The sequence below is a fragment of the Orcinus orca genome, chromosome X, assembly GCF_937001465.1.
Source record: "Orcinus orca chromosome X, mOrcOrc1.1, whole genome shotgun sequence".
Lineage (NCBI taxonomy): Eukaryota > Metazoa > Chordata > Mammalia > Artiodactyla > Delphinidae > Orcinus > Orcinus orca.
Window position 1 is genome coordinate 103,393,916 of NC_064580.1, and position 20,160 is coordinate 103,414,075.

At 42.8% G+C, this 20,160-nt stretch overlaps 1 protein-coding gene across 2 annotated transcripts in view; it reads right to left on the minus strand.

Moving 5' to 3' along the window:
* LOC101275277 (A-kinase anchor protein 17B) overlaps positions 1–20,160 on the minus strand; it is a 126,178-nt gene that overhangs the window by 5,715 nt on the left and 100,303 nt on the right. The window contains exons 1-4 of one of the 2 annotated variants that reach the window (XM_033439147.2): positions 16,130–16,312; positions 6,385–7,153; positions 4,690–4,817; positions 3,039–3,306 (exon numbers count right to left, since the gene is read on the minus strand). In XM_033439147.2, the coding sequence (XP_033295038.2) occupies positions 3,039–3,306; positions 4,690–4,817; positions 6,385–7,153; positions 16,130–16,212 (1,248 nt within the window). In that variant the 5' untranslated portion in view covers positions 16,213–16,312. Of the gene's footprint in view, positions 1–3,038; positions 3,307–4,689; positions 4,818–6,384; positions 7,154–16,129; positions 16,313–20,160 lie in introns of those variants that run through there. The other variant, XM_049704676.1, reaches the window with a different exon arrangement.

Consider the following 20,160-nt stretch of genomic DNA (forward strand, 5'->3'; position numbering starts at 1 on the left):
CAATAAAGATGTTTAAAAAAAAAAGGTACATGCACCCCTATGTTCATAGCAGCACTATTTACAAAGCCAAATCATGGAAACAACCTAAATGTCCATCGACAGATGAATGGATAAAGAAGATACGGTACATATATACAATGGAATACTACTCGGCCACAAAAAAGAACAAAATAATGCCATTTGCAGCAACATGGATGCAACTAGAGATTTTCATACCAAGTGAAGTCAGTCAGAAAGAGAGACAAATACCATATGATATCACTCATATGTGGAATCTAAAATACAGCACAAACAAACCATCTACAAAACAGAAAGAGACTCACAGACATAGAGGACAGACTTGTGGTTGCCAAGGGGGCGGGGGGTGGAGGAGGGAAGGACTGGGAATGTGGGCTTAGCAGATATGAAATATTATATATAGGATGGATAAACAACAAGGTCCCACTGTATAGCACAGGGAACTAGATTCAATATCATGTGATAAACCATAATAGAAAAGAATATTTAAAAAAAGAACGTCTGTATGTATATAACTGAGTCCCTTTGCTGCACAGCAGAGATTACCACAACATTGTAAATCAGCTATACTTCAATTTTTAAAAATTTTTTTAAAAGCACATGACCCTTTTTCCTTTGTTCACAAATGGATGAGTCTACTTACTGTTCCAGGTATTGTGCTAGGGGCTGGGGACATGAAGAGGCATAAGAAATGCTCTAGAGCCCTCCCTGGGGCTACAGTCCTAGAACAAGAAAAGACTGATGGGTGAAATGTGTGTCTAAAAGGGTCAGCTGCCTTTGAAAAAGATAAACAAAGGGCTTTCTGGGCTATAGTCCAGCCTCTTCCCATGGATTGCAGAGGGGCGTGACCCTGAGCTGCCCACCTCACCCGCCCCAGTTGGAAACAAGACAGCAAGTAGAAAATATGGCTGTGACAGTGGGTCTCTCTGTGGTGCTCTCTGCTCTGCACGACTGCAGGGCAGGTGAAAGGTCCTGCACATGGGCCCTATCTCGCTGGGAGAGCTTGTACTGAGCTCCCACTGACACCTGGCACAAATCAGGGCACAGAGCTTACCCAGGACTTGGAATTAGAACCTGCGGACTGCATAATCAGTGTAAGGTATTGATGAGGCCAAGAATTAGGCACCACACATATTTAAAGAGAGAAATTCTTCAAGAGGAGTCACCCTTGGCAGTCATTAAGGTAAACTAAAAAAGATCAAGCTCACCTTATTGTAAAGGGAAATGTGAGGTTTTTCTGATCCTGATTTCATGCAGTTTGATTGGCCACACCAATGAGAACAAAAAGCTGAGATGGCAAATACACATAAAATTAGCTCTATCTAAAATGAATGCCACAGGACCTCCCTGGTGGTGCAGTGGTTAAGAATCCGCCTGACAATGCAGGGGACACGGGTTCGAGTCCTGGTCTGGGAAGATCCCACATGCCACGGAGCAACTAAGCCCACGTGCCACAACTACTGAGCCTGTGCTCTAGAGCCCGAGAGCCACAACTACTGAGCCTGCGTGCCACAACTACTGAAGCCCGCACGCCTAGAGCCCGTGCTCCGCAACGAGAAGCCACTGCAATGAGAAGCACACGCACCACAACGAAGAGCAGCCCCCGCTCGCCGCAACTAGAGAAAGCCCGTGTGCAGCAACAAAGACCCAACTCAGCCAAAAGTAAAGAAATAAAATAAATTAAAAAAAAATAAAACGAATGCCATTCACTTTTCATATTTAAGAACACTGAATATGGCTTTTTAAATTAACACTTTGGGAGGCCTTTCTGGCCTTTACTCTGGGACATCTGCTGAGTCTGGTTATCTTTAGGAGGCCAGTAAGTGGGAGAACAAAAAACTTCCGAAACTGAAACTCTCCAAGCAAAACAATTGGCCTGTGATGTGAGACATTCCTTAGCAAATAGTATAAGACTAGACTAAGGGACTTCCCTGGTGGTGCAGTGGTTAAGAATACACCTGCCAATGCAGGAGACACGGATTCGAGCCCTGGTCCGGAAAGATCCCACATGCCACAGAGTAACTAAGCTCATGTGCCACAACTACTGAGCCTGCACTCTAGAGCCTGCGAGCCACAACTACTGAGCCTACGTGCCACAACTACTGAGCCTGAGCTCTAGAGCCCACAAGCCACAACTACTGAGCCTGCGTGACACAACTACTGAAGCTCACATGCATGGAGCCCGTGCTCTGCAACAAGAGAAGCCACCACGATGAGAAGCCCGCACACCACAACACAGTCATCCCCGCTTGCGACAACTAGAGAAAGCCCGCGCACAGCAACAAAGACCCAACACAGCCAAAAATAAATAAATAAATAGTTTTAAAAAGGACTAGACTAACAGGAGCTTGCTCCACCAAGGTCTCTGTTCAAGGTTCTCCCTTCGCATCCAAACCTGTCACAGATGAATGGCCAATGAAAATTAATGGAGGACTACAAACCCAACACCCCCACCACCCATTTCTTCCCCCATGCATTTTTTGTTACCTCAATTAGGAACTTACAAAAGTAGATGCATGAGCTATATCGCCCCGGGTGAAACCATCCTAAAGTTTAGAAACACAAAGTGTGTGTGTGCCAGATGGTTGGGGGTGGGGGTGGGGAAGGGGGTGTGAGACCCAACGCCTTCAGAAAATCTGGGTATCCCTTTGGTAAATGCACAATTGGGGTTATTAGAGAACAGCCTATTGAAAATAAACCCCAATGAATACAGTGAGCCTTCCACGTGTGCTGTTTAAAGGATAGGCCATTGTTTAAAAGTAAAGGTCGTGGGCTTCCCTGGTGGTGCAGTGGTTGGGAGTCCGCCTACGGATGCAGGGGACACGGGTTCGTGCCCCGGCCCAGGAGGATCCCACATGCCGCGGAGCGGCTGGGCCCGTGAGCTGTGGCCGCTGAGCCTGCGCGTCTGGAGCCTGTGCTCCGCAACGGGAGAGGCCACAACAGTGAGAGGCCTGCGTACCACAAAAAAAAAAAAAAAAAAAAAAAAGTAAAGGTCGTGTCTCAGAAAGGTCAGTACCTACCCAAAGCGAGGAACACTGGGGCAAGGGCCTTATTGCGATTTTCCTCAGGAGCGCCCGCAGCAGGCGGAGGGCCTCCAGCCGCCTCCTGGCCAGCAGGCCCTTCCTCTCTTCCCAGTCCTCGGAAGAGCTGGGCCCCTGACGGGGCTCCGCTTTGGCACTGTCCTTCTGTCTCCTTTGCCGGTGTCTGTCTCTTTCCTTCAGGGCGTGCCTCCTGACTCTGGCCTTTCTCCTCTTTTCCTGGGCTTTCCTCTCCTCCTCTTTTCTCTTTCTGGATAATGATTAACAGAGTCAACCCTTCAGAAGGTATTTATCAGTCATTTGCCGCCCTTCCCACTCCCGTCCCCCTGCCAGGACCCGACAACACATAACTAAGTTGATGAGTTAGAAACATGTATAGGAGACCTCATGCAGAGAGTATTAAAAAAAGAAGAAGAAAGCAACTGAATTCAAAGGAGAGGCCTCTAGCCTCCACCTTCTCAAACCATCAGCAGGGGCTACTGGATCCAGCTTTCACAGCGAAGATTCCTTTTCTCTTGAGATCAAAACCTTCCGTGAGTTGGTGCCACAGGGGCAAATGACAGTAAGTCAAGGCACTCAGAAAATAAAGGTGAGAACTGGTCTTTGGTGCATACTACTTAACAGAGTACACCACCATAAAAAGAGACTGGCTTAGAAGCACACGGCCTTATTGTTCTGCCATTTTCTGAAAATTTCAGCTGTTTTGGGTAGGCCCTCATGGAAACATGGAAAAGGGGGGAAAAAAGGACAGTGGCCTGAGGGAGGGCTTAGCCAAAAACTGGAGGATTAGCTAAGCTGCATGGTCAATCTGGAAATTTGGGGGGAATCGTTACCTTGACTGGGCTCAGCTTCTGGCCAGGTTTCACAGACGTGACCTCAAGTAACTCCTGGCACTCCGCCAGCCAAAAAAAAGTGAGAGGAAGATGGCAGGGTACTCTTAAACTCCTCTTTTGAATGGCTATAATTTGCATAAAAGACTGGAAGAATAAACATGCAAGGGGAGGAGCCGGGAGGTAAAACTGGTTTGGGGAGCCCTGTGGTTCTGGACCATTTATTTGTCCCTTCTTAGCAAACCTTTGGCGATCCAATAGCCCTTTCTAGTCTCAAGCTCCTAAACTGGGGAACGATGATAAACTCAAAGAAGTAAATAGAGAGGCTCCTCAGATTCACAGAAAGAACTTGGGCCCACGAGAAAAACAGTCTCAACAAATCCATGCCTTCTGGCCTGTGGGTTAGATTGATTATTGATCATTTTATGGAAGAAAATCTTTTCCAGACCTAAAAAGAATTTTTCCCCAAAATTTCAATTGATAGGTAAGGTAAAATTTGGTAAATTTAGGTAAACTGCTAGAATTTTCACTCTAAAATTTCCTGGTCTTTTTTTTTTTTTTTTTAATGACCATTTCCTCCCAGACATCTTAATCTGGCTGGTCCCACAATTCTTCATTACTTGTTCTTCCTGACAAGCATACTTTTTAAGTCTCTTGCTTTCAACTGCTTTCTCTTTTGGTTTTGTAACAGCACAGAGGAAAGACTGTACCAATTTCTCCTCCCCGCAGCCATTCACCTGAAGGGATTAATCCATAAATCAAAAGTTTAAAAAAACCCTCTTCATTGAAGTTGGTCTCCTCACCTTTCAGCCTCTTCCTCTTCTCTCTTCTTTTTTTTCCTTTCTTCCTCCAGCTCTTGTAATTTCAGCCTTTCTTGATTTCTCCTCCTTATAGCTCCTTCACTGAAGTGTTTGGTTGTATCAAACATAACCTGCCCCCAAACAATTCAAAGTTTCATTAGAAAAGTTTGCCCACTGGCTGGGTATGTCGAAGGCCAGAGAGATAAAACTAATTTGTACGTGGAAGTGCCAAACCAAATGAATTAAAAATGCCTTCTCTGCATCCCAGCACCCAGACTGTTCCACTGCTTCTCAGTTACCTGCCAAACAGTCCTTGTGGGGCTCTAGAATTTTCTTTGGCAGAACCCTTGAGGAGCTCACTTGACAGCCATAGGCGGCATCACAGTGCCATGATGGATGCAAGTTCTAAGGGACTTAGAGTATATTGAGTGAGTATATTGAGTATATTGAGTATATTGAGTGAGTATATTGAGTATATTGAGTGAGTATATTGAGTGAGTATATTGAGTGAGTATATTGCCTCTGGTTTGTTATAGTGATTAACTGAGTTAACGTATTTTTTAATCACCAGAGACAAAAAGAGTCCAAAAATGGGTGAGAGGAGGGTGGGAGAGCAAAGATGTAAGAAAACTGACCAAATGAGATACAAGATCTGACTACAGTGATTATTAAACAACTTTGCAAATCTCTAAATAAAGTGGAAGTCAGATTGAGGTGCTACAAATAAACTTGCCTAAAAAATAAATGGAGGCAGAAGTAGCTATTTAAATATGCATGAGTGATAAACACCAAATTCACCATCATGGTTACCTTTGAGGGGAGGGAGGGGCCTGAGACTGAGGATGGTACACAGAGGGGAGCATGTTCTCATACCACTGGTAATGCTTTATTTTTTAAGCTGGGCAGTGGTACATGGGCGGTCATTATAGTATTTGCTATATCTTTTGTCGGACTGAATAGCTCATAATTTTCAAATATATATTTTAACCCACATACACACACACACACACACACACACACACACACACACACACACACACACACGAAGCTACCGAAGCTGAAAGTCCAAATTCACACTAAAGACTGATTTAGAGAAAAAGGAGGGTTTAGCTGCATCTTTTCTTCTGCTGAATTAAGGCTTCAAGAAGGAGGTGACCAGGCATTCAGACAGTGATGAAGTGACATGCCTGCATAGACAGGCTGACTCTGAAAGGAAAGGATCCAGGTTTGTTGGGATTTTGTTTCAGCAATTTACCTGACAGACAACAGGAATATATAATAAATTGTGACCCCAGTAGCAAAGAGGGAGTAAACTGCTCTCCTCGTGGTTTCAAGCTGCATGTTGCCCTCTCTCCTGGCAACTTGTCAAATGGAATAAGTATCTGAGATACTTCCATAAGGACCATGAAGAATCCTTTGATGCCCCCAAGAAGCTGGGGCAGAGCCCCAGACTATAACAACCATCGTTTTCAAACCACAGCTGGCAGCATGGCTGATAGCAGAAGAATGTTCAAATCAGGATGATATTTTTTCCCCTAATCATCCATTGATTAACGATAACACAAATCTTTACATTAGCTATTGATCAGAGCCTACTGGGGTCTAAGGAAATTTGTTGCAGATGCTTCCTCCTAGCTTTTACTCAGGACCACCCGAACAGTGGGAAATTTTGTTTAAAAACCCCTGGCTGTTCCTTACCTTAATGTTACATGCCAGAGCTTTCCCATCATCTCCTTTAAGCATCAGCTTCATCCCGCGGAGGGACTCCATGGCCTTTACAAAGTCAGTTGACTCCTGGTACTGTATAAAGGCCTCGAACGTCTGCAAGCCGAAGCTGAACCCCCCAAAGCTCCCACCAGTCATGACTTCTCGGTAGGGGTCGAGCATCGGAATATCCACATTCTTGATCTTCCCAAAACTTTCAAAGACCACCCGAAGGATCTCTTCACATGGCTTCTCCCCGCTGGAACCTTTAGGTGCAAACCACTTGCAGGGCAGGCCTTCGAAGTATATGGAATCTGGGCTCTTATCGTGGTCCTGCTCTTCAGACCCGTCAGCCAACGGTGCCCCCTTTTCTTTGGGGAAGTGTTCCCACTCCCCCTGGGCATCTGTGGCCACTACTCTTAAGTCTGTTTTCAAACCGCTTAGCTTGATGATCTTCCCGTGTAACTTGGCCTTCAGGATCTGAACCAAACTTCGAGTTTCAGCCTCCCCCTCAAATCGGATGAAGTCCTTAGTGCTCTTGGAGAGCCGCACTGTGGTGAACTGGTCAGGACAAATCAGGCTCTTCAGCTGGTCAAGAACTTCCCAGTTAGAGAAGGGCCTCATGGGTTCCGTGCTCTCAGGGAGCAATACGTTGATCATCAACTTTGCTATGGGCTTGAGGTAGAGGTGCTGAGCCGCACAGAGCTCCGTTGCCTCTGAATTATCATACACCATCGTGACCGTCATGGTATCTGCGGGAAACCTTAGAGGGCGAAAGGGAACATTTTGATACAAATGGAGCAAAACGCAGATTTAGATTTTGAATGCTGCCATTTGCTGGACTTAGGTCAAATTGATAGGGGAACGTATACTATCGGGAGAATTAAGACAATAGCTTACATTTGTTTAATGTGTTTTAGAGGTTTCAAAGAGTTTCCAAAGACTGTGTCTCAGTTCCCCTAACTGTAAAATAGAAATAATAGGATTTCAGGAAGGAGTAAATGAGTGAGTACAGGAAATCCTTAGAATAGTGCCCAGCACACAGGAAATTCTCAATCAACATAAGCTATGGCTATTATTTTTTTATTTTATTTTATTTTTTTTGTGGTACGCGGGCCTCTCACTGTTGTGGCCTCTCCCGTTGCGGAACACAGGCTCCGGACGCGCAGGCTCAGCGGCCATGGCTCACGGGCCCAGCCGCTCCGCGGCATGTGGGATCTTCCCGGACCGGGGCACGAACCCGTGTCCCCTGCATCGGCAGGCGGACTCTCAACCACTGCGCCACCAGGGAAGCCCTATGGCTATTACTTATACTACTTTGTCTCATTTGGTTCCTGAAGCAACCTGTGAGTAGGTATTTTCATGCCTGTTTTAGAGATGGGGAAATTCAGATGGATTCAGGAAAATTAAACGACTTGCCCATATATTGACACTCCAAGATTCCAAATCTCCAGTCTATTGTACAACTGAGCTCAAATGTAAAGTCCCAGAAAAACCAGCTGGGGATGGCACAGAAACGGGGCCGGGGTAAAATACACGTAGCACATTCATGAACACACACCCAGCCGACAGTTCTAACCCAGGTACCTGATCTAGCATCCTTCGTCCAGGATGCTTTCCAAGTCTCACACGGACATATCTACTCTCATTCCTCCAGTCTGTCGACTTTCACTAAATTGAACTCTAAGATCAAGGGAAGAGAAGACAGCCTCTCCTAGTGAGTGACAAAGAGAATCTTCCCTCTACTTTGGGACTGGAGTACTGCAAAAAAAAAAAAAAAAAAAAAAAGGCCACCAAAAGCAGCATCTTATATTAGGTTCTAGAAATCCTTATGTTAGCAACACTGAACTGGGATGATATGAGAATAAACATGTGCTCCTTCTCCAAAAACATTATCTAAAGAGCATAATGAAGACAAAATCCAGTCCATTTGCTGCAATTTGCAACATAAATAAGAGTCAACACTAAACTCCTTTAGGAGAAAAATTAATTTGATATTCAATTAAGATATACTGAACCCCCAAATTTATCTGTAATCAAGAGGTATTTATTTATACAACCTAATTTAAAGCAAGGCTTTAAAAAATATTCCAGAAAAAATATTCACAAAATAGTTAATCACTTCAAAGTAACCAGTTTGTCATGCTCTCCATTTATTCCAGTGATACTGCTTTTGTTTTAAACACTTTGGAATGCTTCGCTTGGATTGATTTCAAAGTCTGAGCTACATTCTTTTAAATAGCCTTGATGGAGGTCAATTTTGAAATTCTTTTATTGTGTATTTGATATTTCAAAATCATCAAAAATTATCTAGAATCAAGAATGCTGGATAAAATGAACGACTATAAAGAAGAAACTGACTTTTTAATTGGTTCATAAGTCCCCTTACAAGGAGATTCTGAGAAAGGCTCTAATTATTTTTTTTTAATTAGTGCGTACATTGCTGGAACAGGTATAAAGCTTTGAAAGATGGCAAGTTTGAAGGACAATATTGACCGTTGTAGTATAACAGTTGCAAAAATGATCCTAATATTCCACCCCTCCCTGTATCCACACCCTTTGTAATGTGACTTTGAGTTGTTGCTATCAAGAGATAGAGTCTATTTTTCCTCAGCCCTTGAATTTGAGACGGCCTTTTTTTTTCCCTAACAGAATGTGGCAGAAGTGTCCAAGTGCTAGTTCTAAGACGAGGTGTCAAGTGGCCCTCACTCTCCTGGAATCCTGCCATACCATGAGGACAATCCTGGGCTAGCCTGCTTGAGGATGAAAGGCCACATGAAAAAGCCCTCTTGTGACAGATGAGCTGTCCTAGACCAGCCAGCCCCCAGCCAACCCACCAACTGATGGCTGACACCTGAGCAAACCCTGTCAAGATCAGATGCGGCCACCACAGATCAGCAGAACAGTCCTGAGAACCTATAGACTTGTGAGAAATAATAAATGGCTTTTGTTTAAGCCACTAAGTTTGGGGATGGTTTATTATACGACAACAGCTAACTGATACAAACATCTAAATTTTAATTAGTTTCAAGATACACAATCCCATTTAATAGTTTTTACACAAATAAATAAAAATTACAAAAACCCATTCCTGGGAGAGTTTTGGGAAGAAAGAAAAACTAGGCACCTTCGTATCTTGCTAGAGATAGTGAAAATTAATTACATCTTTTTTTAGAATAACTTGGTAAAACAAACCAAGAACCATAAAATATGTGCATCCCCTTTGGTCCAGTAACCTGCTCTAGAAACTCATGCTAAGGAAAGAATTAAAAATAAGAAAAGAACATGCTCAAAGCTGCTTATTGCAGTGTCATTTTAGACACAATTTTGTCACAACTATGTATACACAGGAATGAAGTTCAGAATTGCATTATGATTTTTTGCAAAGTGGTTTTAATAAAACTTTTTGCTGACTTACAGTGTTAACAGATGCACCTGTAGTCATTCATTTAAAATTATGGTCAATATAAATGGATTTTATTAAAAACTTCAATTTTTTCCTTCTACTTCAGATTAACCTCACAAAGCCCACTAAAAATCATCAGCTTCTTGAGGTTAAATATATGCCTCATATCCTTCACAAGGGTGATTTCCACACAGTGAAACAGTTTCTATATTTTAGCCAGATCTCTCCGCTTTCCTAAAGTATAATAAAGGTTCTCCTCAAATTTGGAGGGAAAACAGCCAGATGGTATTTTATAGTGCTTGATGTGCTGTATTTTTCACATGAAAAAACAAAACAAAACTGGCTATCACTTCCATCTCACACCGAAGCAAAAATAAGCAGTAAATTCTGCTTATTTTATCTGAGGTTACAACTCAGATGATCACAGTGGGCAGCAAGACGGTCTCAGCGAGCAAAAAACACTGAACAGAGGCGGAGACCAGTGCCTCATCTGAACCCCCAGTGAGGGAAGGAGGGCCTGGGGTGGCCGCATCCTCCTATTAATCCAGAGAGGTCAGAAACTGAGGTTCTTATGCGAAATCTGCTTTTTCAGACGCTGGCAATCAAGGAAAACAATTTACAAGCACTGCGAAGTGCAAATAAACAGACCTGCAGGCCTTGCTGCCTTGCCTGCCCACAGCCTCTGCTCTAGGGTCGATGTTTGCTCACCCGGCCCTCCAGTGACAGGACTCTACACCTCAATTCGGAAGCATTTAAGTTATTTTCTGACTTTCTCAAGAGGACCCAATTGGTTTTCAAAAAAAAAAACAAAAACAAAAAAAAACTGGCCTCCTTTAAAAACCTCAATTCCAATTCCTCTTTCCCAACTTCAGCAACAGCAGCAAATTAGACATTGCTTCTCCTCTCTTCCCCTGCTGGTCACAGGCTTTAAAATGAAATGTTTGTGAATATTTCATCTTTGAATACTCTCCCAGAATAGGGAGCTAACCTTCCAATCTTATTTTTTTTTTTTAAATATTGAGGACCTACTGTGTACCAAGAAGTAAGCTTTTTACATATGCCATGGCTTCAATGCTACAGCAATGTCATTGGCAATTTCTGCCAGATCGCTGAAAATGAACCAGATGGTGCCTGGCGCATAGGTGCGCGATAATTATGAATTCCTATTGCGATGCTTTTTCCTTAAAGAGGCCTCAAGCCAAAACTAACAAAAAATGGAGGAGGAAGAGGAGGGGGAGGGGGAGGAGACTTCCTACCAGGAAGACAGGTAGAAGGGGGAGAGGGGGGGAGGGGGAGAGGGAGGAGGAGGAGAGGGAGGAGGGGCAGGGGGAGAGAAAGAAGGAAGAAAGGGAGGAAGGGAGGGAGGGAGGCATAGGTGTGTACTTATTGACATGGAAGGACGCCCATGATACTTTTTAGAGGAAAAAATAAAAAGCAAGTTTCAGGATAATAATGTGCAATGTGATCTTGTTTTTGTAAACGTAATATAAAGTAATAAAAGTAATATAAACACACATGCATGGTGGGCGCACGTGCACGCGCACACATACAGACCTCTCTATAAAGTCTGGAAGGATGTACATCAAATTGTCAACATTTCATCTGGGAAATGGATTAGGAGTATTCTTGCTTCAATTTTTGAATGTTTATAATAAATGTGCTAATTTTGTATTAAAATTTTTTATTAAAAAGAGGAAACTCGGGGCTTCCCTGGTGGTGCAGTGATTGAGAGTCCGCCTGCCGATGCAGGGGACATGGGTTCGTGCCCTGGTCTGGGAAGATCCCACATGCCGCGGAGCGGCTGGGACCGTGGGCCCGTGGGCCATGGCCGCTGAGCCTGCGCATCCGGAGCCTGTGCTCCGCAACGCGAGAGGCCACAATAGCGGGAGGCCACAACAGGGAGAGGCCCGCGTACCGCAAAAAAAAAAAAAAAAAAAAGAGGAAACTCACATGATAATAACAAACTATTGAAAGGAAGCGGTTCACAGTTGCTGATACAAACTGGCCCAGAAAAGAATCAAAACAGAGTAATACAGAAGCAACTCCCTTTTCCCATCAAAGACACCCCTCTGTCTGCCATCACTGTAAATGCCCACAGGCATCTGGACCCATGACCCAAGTTTGTGTGAGTCCTGACTGAAGCCTGGGAGATCAGACTAGGACTTTGGGTGATGACGGAGCACTTGGCCACTTCAATACTAGCTGTACCACAGGCTGCAGAAGTTATTTTTAAAAACTGCCTTATTGAAGCATAATTGATATATGATAAACCACATTTCGTATCAAAAGTGTACATTTTGATGAGTTTTGACATATCTTTACACACTTATGAACCCATCACCACAATCAAGAGAGTGAAAATGCCCATCATCCCCTTCAGTTTCCTCGTGCCCCTTTGTAATCCTCCCCCCACCTCCAGTGACCACTGATTTGCCTGCAGAATGTTTAAGTCTTAACTGATTTATTTTATAGCAAAAGCAGACAGGTGTTTCTGGAAAATACTCATAGTTACAATCCAATACTCAACTTTCACAGGTGCTTTCTTCTAAATCAGGATAGTTTCTCAACTCTAAGCTTAAATGTGCCAATCCTTGAATCTAGTTAAAGCTGTACGAGGCCCTACCTTGCTCCTGAAAAACAGGTTGAAAAAGGTTTGTGCTTTTCTCCCCATACAATCCCTGTTTTTAACCCTGTTTAAACATGTTCAGGAAGTAATCTGTTGCTCACCATTGCTAATTATTAGAGAAATGCACATCAAAACTACAATGAAGTATCACCTCACACCAGTCAGAATGGCCATCATCAAAGAATCTACAAACAATAAACGCTGGAGAGGGTGTGGAGAAAAGGGAACTCTATGGCACTGTTGGTGGGAATGTAAATTGGTACAGCTACTATGGAGAACAGTATGGAGGTTCCTTAAAAAACTAAAAATAGAACTACTGTATCACCCAGAAATCCCACTACTGGGCATATATCCGGAAAAGACAAAAATTCTAATTCGAAAAGACACATGCACCCCAATGTTCACAGCAGCACCATTTATAATAGGCAAGACATGGAAGCAACCTAAGTGTCCATCAACAGCTGAATGGATAAAGGAGCTGTGGTATATATTTATATATATATAATATATGTATATATTATATATGTGTGTGTATATATATATGACTCAGCCATAAAAAAGAATGAAGTAATGTCATCTGCAGCAACATGGATGGACCTAGAGATTATCATACAAAGTGAAGTCAGACAAAAACAAATATTATATATCACTTATATGTGGAATCTAAGAAAAAATGATACACGTGAACTTATTTACAAGACAGAAACAGACTCAGGGACATAGAAAACAAACTTATGGTTACCAAAGGGGAAGGGGGGGGTGATAAATTAGGAGTTTGGGATTAACAGATACATACTACTATATATAAAATAGATAAACAACAAGGACCTACTGTATAGCACAGGGAACTATACTCATTATCTTATAATAACCTATAATGGAAAAGAATCAGTTATATATATATATGTATATATATGTATGTATATATATGTATATGTATATATATATATATAACTGAATCACTTTGCTGTACACCTGAAACTAATACAACATTGTAAACCAACTATACTTCAATTTAAAAAGGTAATCTACTTAAATTAGATATATTAGTTAGTAGATATAGCTATATATTTTATGTATATTTATACATATTAATAAAAATATATCTACCCAAATAGGTGGAATCACTGAGATCAAGTTATTAGGATATGATTTAAAATTCTTTTTTTAAAATTTATTTTTGGCTGTGTTGGGTTTTCGTTGCTGCGTGCGGGCTTTCTCTAGTTGTGGCTCGTGGGCTCTAGAGCGCAGGCTCGGTAGTTGTGGTGCGTGGGCTTAGTTGCTCCGTGGCATGTGGGATCTTCCCAGACCAGGGCTTGAACCCGTGTCCCCTGCATTGGCAGGAGGATTCTTAACCACTGCACCATCAGGGAAGCCCTAAAATTGATTCTTTAGAGTGACCTAATTTGCCCTCTAAATACCCTTTATAAAAAATTGAGGTAAATTGGTTTATAACATTATATAAATTCCATGCGTATAACATCATGTTTTTACTTTTTTTTTTTTGGCCGCAGCACGCACCTTGCAGCATCTTAGTTCCCCAACCAGGGATTGAACCCCAGCCCTGAAAGTGCTGCATCCTAACCATTGGACCACCGGGGAACTCCCTTATATTCCCACTTCTGTATACACTACAGTGTGCTCACCACCAAAAATTTAGTTTCTATCTATCACCATACAGTTGACCCCCTTTACCCATCTCACCCTCCTGGCTGCGCCTTCCCCTCTGGTAACCACTACTCTGTTCTCTGTATCTACGTGTTTGTTTTGTTTAGTTTGCTAATTTATTTGGGGGGTTTCTGTTTGCTTGTTTTTTATATTCCACATGTGAGTGAAATCATATAGTATCTATCTTTCTCTGTCTGACTTATTTTATATAGCATAAAACCCTATTAGAAAAAAAGATGAAATCTTGCCATTTGTGACAACATGGATGGACCTTGAGAGTATTATGCTAAATTCCCTTTTAATATGTCTGTGGTTCAACTGACAGTAATGGTAGAATTCATTAACAATTTTCCCATCATTTTTACCAATCACTATCATATGCAAAGGTTTAAGAGCCTAATATAAACTGAGCCCTGATGGCAAGGAGTGTCATAAGTACAGCCACCATAAATTATCAAAAAGTTGAATTTTAATAAAGATTTTCAATTAGTCCCATGTTCTAGTATGTTCCACCATGACCTCCCCAGCCCCCTCACATATATACACTTCTAGTCTTGTGATTAAAAGCAACACCACTGAGATCACTTATTCTTTAACGCCTTTGCAGAGGCAAATGAGAGCTCCTCTAACCTTCAAAAATTAGAGTTATTCAATAATGTTTACACAGTGCGCATTCCAGCAGTATCTTGTGTACATAGCTCTACCAAAGCATTTCACTCAACCAGCTCTCAATGCCAGAACATTTCTAGCAGCTTCTCAGAGAAACGTGGCTGCTTTCTCTAGTCATGGGTCTGCCTCATCTTCCTGCCTCTATACCTAATAGCAAAGCTGACTGAATAGCAGTAGAATAAGAGATTAGAGAAAAGGAAACAGTTTTGAGATATTTCCACAGGCCTAAAACAGTTGTTTGAACCTGCAGTGAAAATTCAATAAATTCTACGGGCTCTGCATCCAAACTTCCTCCAATACCTTATCTCATTTCAGAAGATACTAGAGAGATTCCTCTGCTACACCTTCAAGTGTTTTAGATCAGAACTATGACCTTAAAACTCTAAAAGCACTTGAGTCATGAGCAAAGTATCCCTCATCCATTTTCTTTCCCTTTTTCTCACTCTCAAATATTTGCTGTCAGAGTGCTAGCAAGGGCATTTGAGTCACGTTTTTTAAAAACAGTGGGAAAAAAACAGGACCATCTGCACAACTCCGTATCCTCTTTCGAAGTAGTCCTTTGCTGCCTTTCTTTTTTCAGGCTTTTGAACCTCAAAGTTAAGTCATTTTGAAAGCATTTAAGATGTATAAAGTTATATCGACATATTTATTGTCAGCGGGACAGCCAAAATGTATTTGGGTCAAATCAACATAGCCAGTTTCCAAACCTCCCAACTAGTACGGAATCCCCGTAAGTCTTGACCAAACAGAAGTCTTCCCTGCTTTTTCAGTCGAGAGGTCATGGATGAACTTTCATGTGTTTTGGTACATCATTAGCGCAAACAACAATTTTAAAACTGAGGCTGACCATATGCTCTGATCTTGAAAAATCTTTAAATCACATCATTAAAATGAGCAGCACGCAGTGTTGCAACAAGTGGAATACAACCAATATAGGACCCCCCAAATGATGAAATTCCCAAATTAAGATGGTCCTAAAGGGCTTATTGTGGCACTGGGGGCTTTCAGGGCAGAAAGGCAGTGACTTTTGGAGACCTGCAGGAATGATAAATTTGTGACCATGAAATACTGGAGTCCTACTGAGAGGGAATCTCTTCTACCAGCACTCAAAAAAAATCTGCTCTAAGGTAGAGTTTAGTATGGGGAATTCTGATCTTGAAATGAAGAAAACTGGATTTGTGTTAATTCACCTCTTTGGGCAACTTAATTTCCTGTTTTTGTTTCCCTATTTTAAAAGATCATACGAGCCCACAGGGACCCGGCCTGAGGAGCAGTGGCGGGAGCTTCGAGACTAGGGCGGCGCGAAAGAGATGTTATAGAGACAGTAAATGTGTCCAAATTTTTGAGAAATTGGAACAATCAAGAGTTACCTGTATGGGGAGCCTCCGGGAAGATGGCGGAAGAGTAAGATGCGGAGATCACCTTCCTCCCCACAGATACACCAGAAATACATCTACACGTGGAACAACTCCTACAGAACACCTACTGAACGCTGGCAGAAGACCTCAGACCTCCCAAAAGGCAAGAAACTCCCCACGTACCTGAATGGGGCAAAAGAAAAAACTAAACAGAGACAAAAGGATAGGGACGGGACCTGCACCAGTGGGAGGGAGCTGTGAAGGAGGAAAAGTTGCCACACACTAGGAAGCCCCATCATGGGCAGAGAAGGGGGGTGGCGGAGGGGGGGAGCTTCGGAGCCGCGGAGGAAAGCACAGCAACAGGGGTGCGGAGGGCAAAGTGGGGATATTCCCGCACAGAGGATGGGTGCCGACCGGCACTCACCAGCCCGAGAGGCTTGTCTGCTCACCCGCCGGCGCGGGCGGGGCTGGGAGCTGAGGCTCGGGCTTCGGTCGGAGCACAGGGAGAGGACTGGGGTTGGCAGCGTGAGGTGCGCCGCGGCGAGCCGGGAGGGAGTCCGGGGAAAAGTCTGGACCTGCTGAAGAGGCAAGAGACCTTTTTCTTCCCTTTTTGTTTCCTGGTGCGCGAGGAGAGGGGGTTAAGAGCGCTGCTTAAAGGAGCTCCAAAGACGGGCGCGAGCCGCGGCTAAAAGCGCGGACCCCAGAGACGGGCATGAGACGCTAAGGCTGCCGCTGCCGCCACCAACAGTCCTCCGTGCGAGCACAGGTCACTCTCCACACTTCCTCTTCTGGGGAGCCTGTGCAGCCCGCCACTGCCAGGGTCCCGGGATCCAGGGACAACTCCCCTGGAAGAACGCACGGCGCGCCTCAGGCTGGTGCAACGTCACGCCGTCATGCCAGCCTCTGTCACCGCAGGTTCGCCCCGCACTCCGTACCCCTCCCTCCCCCCGGCCTGAGTGAGTCAGAGCCCCCGCAGCAGCGGCTCCTTTAACCCCGTCCTGTCTGAGCGAAGAACAGATGCCCTCCGGCGACCTACAAGCAGAGGCGGGGCCAAATCCAAAGCTGAGCCCCTGGGAGCTGTGAGAACAAAGAAGAGAAAGGGAAATCTCTCCCAGCAGCCTCAGAAGCAGCGGATTAAAGCTCCACAATCAACTTGATGTACCTGCATCTGTGGAATACCTGAATAGGCAACGAATCATCCCCAATTAAGGAGGTGGACTTTGAGAGGAAGATTTATGATTTTTTCCCCTTTTCCTCTTTTTGTGAGTGTGTATGTGTATGCTTCTGTGCGAGATTTCGTCTGTATAGCTTTGCTTCCACCATTTGTCCTAGGGTTCTATCCGTCCGTTTTTTTTTTAATTTTTTTTCTCTTAATAAATATTTTTAATTTTAATAACATTATATTTTATCTTACTTTATTTTATTTCACTTTATCTTCTTTCTTTCTATTTTTCCTTCCCTCCTTCCTTCCTTCCTCCCTCCCTCCCCCTCCCTCCTTTCTTTCTTTCTTTCTACTTCTACTAATTCTTTCTTTCTACTTTTTCTCCCTTTTATTCTGAGCCGTGTGGATGAAAGGCAGGAGTCAGTGCTGTGCCTCTGAGATGGGAGAGCCAACTTCAGGACACTGGTCCACAAGCGACCGCCCAGCTCCACATAATATCAAATGGCAAAAATCTCCCAGAGATCTCCATCTCAACACCAGCACCCAGCTTCACTCAAAGACCAGCAACCTACAGTGCTGGACATCCTATGCCAAACAACTAGCAAGACAGGAACACAACCCCACCCATTAGCAGAAAGGCTGCCTAAAATCATAATAAGTCCACAGACACCCCAAAACACACCACCAGATGTGGACCTGCCCACCAGAAAGACAAGATCCAGCCTCATCCACCTGAACATAGGCACTAGTCCCCTCCACCAGGAAGCCTACACAACCCACTGAACCAACCTTAGCCACCGGGGACAGACATCAAAAACAACGGGAACTACGAACCTGCAACCTGCAGAAAGGAGACCCCAAACACAGTAAGATAAGCAGAATGAGAAGACAGAAAAACACACAGCAGATGAAGGAGCAAGATAAAAACCCACCAGACCTAACAAATGAAGAGGAAATAGGCAGTCTACCTGCAAAAGAATTCAGAATAATGATAGTAAAGATAATCCAAAATATTGGAAACAGAATAGACAAAATGCAAGAAACATTTAACAAGGACCTAGAAGAACTAAAGAGGAAACAAGCAATGATGAACAACACAATAAATGAAATTAAAAATACTCTAGATGGGATCAATAGCAGAATAGAGGGAGAAGAACGGATAAGTGACCTGGAAGATAAAATAGTGGAAATAACTACTGCAGAGCAGAATAAAGAAAAAAGAATGAAAAGAACTGAGGACAGTCTCAGAGACCTCTGGGACAACATTAAACGCACCAACATTCGAATTATAGGGGTTCCAGAAGAAGAAGAGAAAAAGAAAGGGACTGAGAAAATATTTGAAGAGATTATAGTTGAAAACTTCCCTAATATGGGAAAGGAAATAGTTAATCAAGTCCAGGAAGCACAGAGAGTCCCATACAGGATAAATCCAAGGAGAAATACGCCAAGACACATATTAATCAAACTGTCAAAAATTAAATACAAAGAAAACATATTAAAAGCAGCAAGGGAAAAACAACAAATAACACACAAGGGAATCCCCATAAAGTTAACAGCTGATCTTTCAGCAGAAACTCTGCAAGCCAGAAGGGACTGGCAGGACATATTTAAAGTGATGAAAGAGAAAAACCTGCAACCAAGATTACTCTACCCAGCAAGGATCTCATTCAGATTTGATGGAGAAATTAAAAGCTTTACAGACAAGCAAAAGCTGAGAGAGTTCAGCACCACCAAACCAGCTTTGCAAAGCTAAAGGAACTTCTCTAGGCAAGAAACACAAGAGAAGGAAAAGGCCTACAATAACGAACCCAAAACAATTAAGAAAATGGGAATAGGAACATACATATCGATAATTCCCTTAAATGTAAATGGACTAAATGCTCCCACTAAAAGACACAGATTGGCTGAATGGATACAAAAACAGGACCCATATATTTGCTGTCTACAAGAGACCCATTTCAGACCTAGAGACACATACAGACTGAAAGTAAGGGGATGGAAAAAGATATTTCATGCAAATGGAAACCAGAAGAAAGCTGGTAGCAATTCTCATATCAGACAAAATAGACTTTAAAATAAAAACTGTTAGAAGAGACAAAGAAGGACACTACATAATGATCAAGGGATCAATCCAAGAAGAAGATATAACAATTGTAAATATTTATGCACCCAACATAGGAGCACCTCAATACATAAGGCAAATACTAACAGACATAAAAGGGGAAATCGACAGTAACACATTCATAGTAGGGGACGTTAACACCCCACTTTCACCAATGGACAGATCATCCAAAATTAAAATAACTAAGGAAACACAAGCTTTAAATGATACATTAAACAAGATGGACTTAACTGATATTTATAGGACATTCCATCCAAAAACAACAGAATACACATTCTTCTCAAGTGCTCATGGAACATTCTCCAGGATAGATCATATCTTGGGTCACAAATCAAGCCTTGGTAAATTTAAGAAAATTGAAATTGTATCAAGTATCTTTCCCGACCACAACGCTATGAGACTAGATATCAATTACAGGAAAAGATCTGTAAAAAATACAAACACGGAGGCTAAACAATACACTACTTAATAACGAAGTGATCACTGAAGAAATCAAAGAGGAAATCAAAAAATACCTAGAAACAAATGACAATGGAGACACGACGACCCAAAATCTATGGGATGCAGCAAAAGCAGTTCTAAGAGGGAAGTTTATAGCAATACAATCCTACCTTAAGAAACAGGAAACATCTCAAATAAACAACCTATCCTTGCACCTAAAGCACTTAGAGAAAGAAGAACAAAAAACCCCCAAAGTTAGCAGAAGGATAGAAATCATAAAAATCAGATCAGAAATAAATGAAAAAGAAATGAAGGAAA